At 31.1% G+C, this 8,907-nt stretch overlaps 1 protein-coding gene across 1 annotated transcript; it reads right to left on the reverse strand.

Annotated features, from left to right (window-relative positions):
- Positions 1-631: 631 nt before the first annotated feature.
- On the reverse strand, positions 632-1,439 carry LOC149267313 (uncharacterized). The gene has a single exon (XM_089398501.1). It carries the CDS (start codon positions 1,339-1,341, stop codon positions 667-669), a length of 675 nt encoding a protein of 224 aa, XP_089254627.1. The 5' UTR covers positions 1,342-1,439; the 3' UTR covers positions 632-666.
- Between the last annotated feature and the right edge of the window lie 7,468 nt (positions 1,440-8,907).

The following is an 8,907-nucleotide window of genomic DNA, read 5'->3' on the forward strand; positions in this document are numbered from 1 at the left end:
TTTTATGTATGTAATCAAAGCTATATTGGAAAAACATTATGCACTGTTTCAAAATGCACTCTAACATGAAAAGAAAATAGCTAATTTATTGTATGTTCCTATTGAAAAGAAAATAGTATTTGTATCTATATTAAAATTTATAGAAATTGTTTCCAATATTGCTACCAACTCTATTATCATCAGACTTTAAAAAATAAAGTGGCATAAGCACACATCCAAGATTATCTTTTTCCCCATATTATGCCAAGCTAGCTATCTGGCTTATTTATTTATGTTTTGAAAAGAAATAGTTATGTCATTATTTAAATTTTTTAAATGAACAAAATATGTAAACTTATTGGTTTATATTTTATAAATAGTTTGATGTTAGTGAGTGTTTTAAAGATTATTATGTATTCTTACTGTATGAAGTAGTTATAAATCATAATGCAATAAAAAAGTTATTGTCTTTTTACTTATTTATTTAATAAAATATATACCAATATTTATATTTGAAATATATATAAACCAACCATTGAAATGGCTCAATAAAAACTATATTCTTTATTGTGTATAATATTCCCCCACAAAAATGATACATAATCGAATTTCATATATAGCTATTAGTCTCTGCATTCTGGACCATGAAGCATTTCCAATTAGAATTCATATTGCTGCTGCTGCTCATCATACGAAAGATAAAAAACCCTCTCCATGGATACCTTCGCAGCATACCTTTCCGCCACATCGACAGTTACTCCGTTCTACACGCCTAATGCACCTATTTCGTCTGATTTCATTGACTTGTGGATCATATATTTCCATCTCTGTCCGGTATTCTTTATGAGGCTGTGAAACCGAATCAACCAAAATGAGAGGCCTAATGGAGATTGCAACGTGCAAACTGGGTGGTGGCTGGGAACCTCCACTGATAATAGTATTAAAGGGTATCAAAGGAAACCAATTGTTGATTGATAATGTGGGAGAAGCCAACAAATCTTTCCATGCTATTTCAACCCATCCCACCAATTTGGACGCTCTAAACATATTTCCCAATACTCTAATTCTGCTACTTCTTTCCCTCAACTCAAACCTAACAAACTGCTTTTGCAATTCGCAGAAAACATTACAATCTCCAATACTCCCTGCGCACTCCAAGCGAAAAGTCTGTTTCCATTCGGGGCCTGCCTTTGCCATCACTTCCCTGGAATTCACTGCAATATTATTATCCCCGTCGCCATTGCCACTGGTCAGATAATATCGAACAAACAGACTGTCTCTGCCCCCGGAAGGCTTAACTATGACATTTTTGGCTTCCAGAATCTCCAAATTCACTACCATGCGCCTTCCACAGGCCCCCATTCTATTTGTGGTTAGCAAGAAACTTTCAGTAATAAAAGCCAACACAAAAATCCTTTGAAGTGCTCCTGCATAATTTTTCAAAGCATGCGAGGTTGAGCGTATATATACATATACATGGAAATGATCTGCATGCTAGGGTTTATCTTCATGATTTCAAAGGTGCAGTGGGGTCCTCGTGAAAACTTTTGCGAGATGAGTATCCTTGAGAGATACAGTCTAGGTCGTATGAATACAGTGCAACTCATAAATTTATTTCATTGCAATCATCTATTGGTTCTTTGTTAATAGAGTGTCTGGCAACCACTGAATTGATCAAATGGGCAAGTAATTGAAGGGGTGAGTGGAGTAGGTGCCCTGACTGAAAAAGGTGGTCAAACTCTGTAATGTGGGAGATAATGCCAATATTTGTGGGCTCTTTGATGAGCCCACAAATGTGATACCACTATGCTACATGACCAGATTAATATGATCCAACCTATCGTGATTGAAGGACGAATATATTATTTATCGGCTATAGTTCGACGAGCCTTCCGCTTTCAATTTTTTGACTCAAAATTATCTCAACACCACTTTTAACATAATGGCAGGCAATACATAATTGGCTTTCCTGGCATAATATGTCAAAAGTTTGCACTAAAATGGGGATTCAGTGGATATCACGACGTTTATCTCCTCTGAAATAATATCATGAACTTAGTGGATATCATGTTCTTCACGAAAACAGAGACACCTCAACTCCACTAGTAAAAAAAAGGTAAATAATGGCCGGCAATCAATGATGTGCTTTCGTGACTTACCACGCCAAAAAGAAATGCACTTACATCAATTTTATTTCATGTCATGATTCATCTCTTCAAGGTATTTTCATAAATTTAATTGATATTTGGTATACTTAAATTATTGTTTGGGTGTTTTGAATTATTTAGGGTAATTTATTTATTTTGTTGGGGTGTTTTGAATTATTTAGGGTAATTTATTTATTTATTTTAAAAAAGAATCAAATTAATTGATTCAAAAAATGTAAGCAATTTAAAAGATTTATATGATGGATCCTAAGTATATATTTCTGATTAATTTTTTTCAGAAGAAAAAAACAAAAAACAAGTTTTTATTAGAAGTGAAGATTGTTTTACATTAAACAAGTTTTTATTAGAAGTGAAGATTGTTTTACATTAGCAAATGTAGCTTTGCCCCAGCTGGATTGTAAACTCCAGAATATAAGAAAAAACAGACCACTGATATGCCATCAGAACATCACAATAAGACTGTCAAAAAGATTACTCACACTGAGAGAAAAAACATAACAAAACAAGGATAGACAGACAGAGTACAAAATTTTTGGAAAAAACTGAAGTTCTGAAAATGGCAGAAAGAGATCCGAATGTCTCTCCTTCAGATCTCAAAATAGCCTTGGCCACAAATGATACCATTGACTTCTGAATAACTCTAGTCACAAAAACACTAATAAAACTAATTTACAAAACTGTAATAAAAAGAGAAGATCCTAATTTTTTTTTTTTTCCCTTATATATATTTTTTATTAATTTTAATTTTAAATTCAAAAAATTATTAACATAATTACTATACTCATAATAAAACTAAATTTATTTCTATATGCAAAAAATTATCTTAAATAATTAAAAATAGCAAATAAATTTGTATTATCCAATTCCAATAACCATTTAAGAATCCACATCATTAAGCTACTTGCATCCTGATTGACACTGGTCAGTCAAAATCAATTGAATATTTTAACTAAAAATTTTAAAAACTACATCCATACGATATGCGGTCAAGCGATCATGGGCTGCCTAGGTTTTAACATATATTTATAGTTTAGATACATATTATTGAATCTTAAAATAGTAAAATAATTAGATTTTAAATTAAAATTTCCAAAATAATTGGATCTTAAATTAATAAAATAATTAATGTGATATAGATTATTAATATATTTTAATAGTTGTTTAATAAATTTTGCATTCATCGTGAATGGATACACATTTAAAGTATTCCTTGAAATAATTCACAAACAATCATATACATATTAATTTTAAAAAGATACTAGATAACTTCGATACATATCGTTAAATCTTAAATTAATAAAACAATGAAATTTTAAACCAATAAATGATTGTATAAATTAATAAAGAATACGAACAAATTTAAAAAAAAAAAAAAACATTCCCAATCCATAGCATATTTGACTACTAAAGTTAGACAAATAATTTATTTGATATCATGATCTTCATTTACTTTGGGAAAACATCTCCGAAAAGATTGCAATAAAGTGAATTTATTTGAGATCCTCATCAACACGAACTTCACGTGAGACGCAATGTACAATACGCACTTAAAGCCAACTTTCAAAAGTGGGCATTCAAAAAGGCAGTTGTTTATAATGAGATTTTTTGGAAGTTTTTCTGGTGGGTTTTTCCAGTCAAAATCCGGCAACAATTTATTGGAATCGCAAGTTTGATAGCTACTTTCTGCACAATCCAGGCGTCCCAAGGGTTTTTCAGGGTGTTGAATCCAAATATACAGTTAAAAAACCATTTTAACTGCAACAAATAAAAATTTAACCTCAATTTCTCCGGCCGGATTCCGTCACGGGAATCTCCAAAAAATCACATTATAGACAACTCCTTCAAAAAGGGTTTCTGTCAGATGTTTGAGTTGACGATCGCATAGAAAAATGAATTGTATATGTAAGATTTAAAAAGAAGTACTTATCCCACGTGTTACTCGTGTTTAACGTGTTTTAATGGCTGAAATATATATCCATTTAAAAAACGCCTCACCATTGTGGCTATGGAAGTTGTTGCAGAAGCCATAGGTGTTGGGACTAGTTATATGAGAAAGTTGTAGCATTAGAATTTTGTGTTACAGACTGAATTTTACGCTACTGGATGGAAATATCTACCTCAAAATGGTTGACATTGTGGATTATCTCCCATCATGAAATCCAACTACCTCAAAATGGTTGACATTGTGGATTATCTCCCATTATGAAATCCAACAACAACCATATTAAATATAGAAATTTTCAAAAATAAATAATTAGGTGTAGTTAATTATTTGAATATTGTGTTGTATTGTTTGTGATGGATTAATATTATAGTGACTTGTGAAGTCATAGTGGTTTTGTTTTGTTGTATTTTTACTTTGAAATGCATGGAGGCTTAATAGTTTCACATCAAATGGAATCAAAGCAACTTGAACTTTCACTTGATAGGATAAAAGATATGGCTATCACAATGAGTAATTTAGGTTGGTGAGGTGGGAAACTCACAAAGATGAGATCTTATAGGAAAATCATAGTGATGGGAGATTAAGGAAAAAGACATGGAAAACCCATAAGAACGAAGAGTAAAGAAGATGCAAGTGACCTTGCAACAATGTTGTGGACAATGATGCTCAAATGGATGGCATGGAAGCAGCTCAAAAGAGAGGTATTGCACATGTAATGTGACATATTAGTTGTCATGAAGAAAAATCAAATATTAAAGAGGATAACTAAAATACCATGTGACAATAAAATAGTGAATGGTAACAGAGGTAAACACAACTTAATACCCCTATCCATTCTAAAAGTTTAAATCTTGAAAAAATGATAGAAATGAAAAAGTTATTTGAGTTTGAGTAGATTATAGATCATAAGAGGGTTAGTCTAATCATAAAAATTGAAAAATAGTGCTTATTTGTGGTGGGATAAGTTGGAACTTAATAGAGAAAGTTATAATAGAAAGAATATTAAAACCTCATATGGGACAGTGTCAAAGTTGAATAGCAATTTTTACTCTTATAAATGAGGTGATCTATTTTCATGTACCATCATGACCATTATGTATTTCTTATCCTTACCCCAAATTTCATACGTTTTAAAGTGTGCAGAAAACCACCCATTTTTTCCACACCTAATCTTCTCTTGCCCATTTTTTTGGCACACATAATCTTCTCCACATAGGATCTTCAACACATACTTTTCTTCTGCACACCATTTCTTCACACATCTATTCCTATACACACATAAATAATATATACAATGCATACTATATAATACTCTATCATAATGACTTCTCAGTTTATACTCCATACCTACATTAAATCAATCAATTTCTCATTTCAATGCTAATTTAAATCTCATCAAGAAAGTGTGATCTTCTAGATGAGGTGAAAAGGCCAAATTTGTTAGTAAATGCTACCATAAATAGATATTTATACATCTAAAAGCTCTGTAAAGCCTAATTGATATGTCACTTATATCTAAGTACATTGAACAAATAAACAATATGACTAGTAAAATTAAAGAAAGGAGGAGTGGGTTTGCGGGACACAACTAATTCATTTGCATGAAAACATAAGAACTTCCATTGATTATATATCTATCAATGGTATTTGAATTCTAGTATAGAGTAAAGACAAAATAATGGAATTTAGAATATTGGGTAAGCTAATGCTTCTAGAGGTGAGGTATTTGATTTTAAGGAAATTGTTTTATGGTTTACCAATCAATTTGATACCAATACCAGAACCATTAAGCTTTCTATACAAAAGAAAAAACCCCTTCTATTAGCTCTTAAGGGTTTCAAAAAATTGTTAAGGATTCTAGAGTCGAATAGGCAACTCAAATTGCCTAAATCTCGGACATTCCATGATTCTCAAGGTGGCAAAATCAATATCATATGGGAATTCACATGTTTCACTGGACCTTTCTTATATTGATATTTCATTATTAGCACAACCCTATAAATACTTCTTATGTTATTTTTCCTTTAAAATGGATGTTATCTTTGGCTTGGTGGAGTTTAATATCCAATGGTATTAGTGATGGCCATTTTTCCTTTAATTTATTCAACTTATTACACTGAAGAGAAATAGAACCAATACCTTGTTCTATGAAGACACAAGCACTTGTTTCATTTTTTCCTTATCGAGGACTAGTTTGTTCTAATATTTTAGCACCTCTAATATTGAGAGGTAATGGTCTCAATTCTCTGGATTCTCTTAGGGTCAGCGTTTGAGTGGAAGTAGCAAGACGCCTACGTGGGAGTACATGTTGAAGAGGAGAATCATCCTTATATTAGGCTTTATGGTCACGAGGATATACCATTGTTGTGGTTACGAGGATATACCATTGTTGTTTCCCATATATGATTTAGAAAAGTATTTTGTTGCAAAAATCTATGGAAAATATTGTTGGTGGTTAATTTATTTGATTTGAAAAAGGAAAAACATTTTATATCATTACCATTTACTGCGAGAGATGTTATAGTGAAGAATTATGCACATAAGACAAAAAAAATTGAATTTTTTGAAGTACTAAATCATTTCAATTAACTAAAGTTAAAGCCACCCAAGGATTTGATCATGAGGGCATGGTTTCAAGATATTTGGTGATTGTACTATATGAAAATTTATTCTGGAAGATTATAGAAGAAGAGACAATGAAGTAGGAACATCAAAGGAAAATGAAACAATAGTACCTAATGATGATGTAGTTATTGAAGTGAGCACCAATTCTTAAGAAAATACTAAGCAAAGAGGATAAAACACTACTAATTCCCAACCCATTATAAGTTCCTCCTCAGCCCACAAAACACATGAAAACATTACAATTCAAGGAGGGAGTAATGAAGGATGATTAGGTGGAACGATGGGGAAGAAAAACCCACTACTGTCATCTTAGAAAGTGCACTTATCATTATTCTAAAATTAAGATTTAAAGTAAAATAGGCTCATAGAAGGACCCAATCATATAGAATTGTATAGTATTATCATCCCATAATAGGTATCATCTTGTCACGATGAGTGTCAAAAGCTAGTAAAAGAGTTAGATATTGAAGAGCTAGTGGTTCTTGAAGAATAGTCATTTACCATAAATAATACCCATTACAACAAGGCTAGACTAAAATTACATGTTGAAAACAAGAAAATTAATAAAAACTAGAATTCAAAAGTTGACATCATAGGAGTAGCACCTACTAGACTACTGAAGTTACACATGACTACAGGGATGTACTTTCTCACTCTATTATTGAGAAAGAAGTTGAAATATGAGATTAGAAAGAAATATGGTCCTTGACCTCTATTTATGCCTCATTTTTCTATTTAAGCACCTCAACCGACAACAACAATCACCCCCTACACACCCCATAAAGTTAGGAAAAAAACACAATTGTTAAGCATTACCACATCTTATGTTGCAAAAAATATTAATAAGCCACTAGGAATAATTAAGTGTGGTAAATTTCTTTGCATTTAATAATTTTTTCTCATAAATTGCTTCATTTTCTAAATATTTGAAGAAATTTTTGGAGCATGATCAAAGATTCATTGAAAATGATTTAATGAATTTTATGAATAAAATTAATACTCTTAGTGATTTCCAGAAGAACCAACAATGTATTCCATCAAGGAAGAGAATCAAGCAAATCAATGTAGGTTGGCAAGATTAAAATGTTAGGAGATACCATTTCTCAATGTCTAAATATTGATGACCACAAAAGCAATAATTTATTTAAAATTATACAATTTTTTTTATGAATTATAAGGGCCCAAAATTATTATAGATCCTATATTGATTCCAAAAGACATATTGTAAGAAGAACTAAATATTATTGAGAGGTCATGAAATAATTATTTTGACAATTTGACTAATTTTCCAAAAGATGATATCAAAAAGCGGTTGGTTACATTAGTCAATGACAATAAATATCAACTAACAACTATTGAGTAACTACAATCAAGTGAAAATGACACATAGGAGGGAATATATGTGTTAAGAGTTAAGCAAGACATAAACGTCCCACCCATGGAGTAAATTGAAGAATGGATTAAAAATTATTTAAAAGAAATTATTAGTCCTAAATAATTTTCTTAACATTTAGATTAACATATATTCAAGATACTGTATATACTGTATATACTCTAGTAAATAGTAATGCAAAAAGAGAGAGGATTCATTCCACTAGACATCCTTCTTAAATTTTGTGAGTTTCATTTATCTTATGTTGAAGCAATTCCCTTTCTTTCTCCATAGTTTATGATCATCTAGCTTTGTGAATTGTCTTATATATTTGTAAAGTGAAACACTATCTCTAATTTCTCTTTTTCTTCTAGGTAAATTCATATTATTTGGTCCAAAAGAACACAAATACTAATAAGAAAAGAGAGCGATAGGATTCATTCCACTAGTCATCCTTCTGCGATTTTGTGAGCGCCCTTTATCTTGTTTTGAAACAATTCATTTTCTTTCTCCCTATTATTTGATCTTCCAAATTTATGAATTGTAGTAAATCGATACTTTATTGTAGTTTCTCTTTTTCTTCAAGGTAACCTCATATTATTTGGTCCATAGAATCCAATCCAAGTCTCTTAGACTTGAACGCTTTTACACATACTCTTAAATATCAAAAATTTGTAAAGTGCTTTCGGTATGTATTTTATTAAAAACGTATTCTTTGACTCTCATAAGGATGTCATTTGTGGTTCAAGATGAGGGAGAATTTTAAGAAACCCCCCAAATTTATATGTATAATAAATGGGTGAATCGTCATGGTATAT

The sequence above is a fragment of the Pinus tabuliformis genome, chromosome 6 (assembly GCF_031772625.1).
Source record: "Pinus tabuliformis cultivar Carrire ecotype Pingquan chromosome 6, CPIR1, whole genome shotgun sequence".
Taxonomy (NCBI): Eukaryota; Viridiplantae; Streptophyta; class Pinopsida; order Pinales; family Pinaceae; genus Pinus; species Pinus tabuliformis.

Excerpts from the sequence above, each read along its gene's own strand:
- LOC149267313 (XM_089398501.1), bottom strand. The coding sequence starts at position 1,341 with ATGGGGGCCTGTGGAAGGCGCATGGTAGTGAATTTGGAGATTCTGGAA.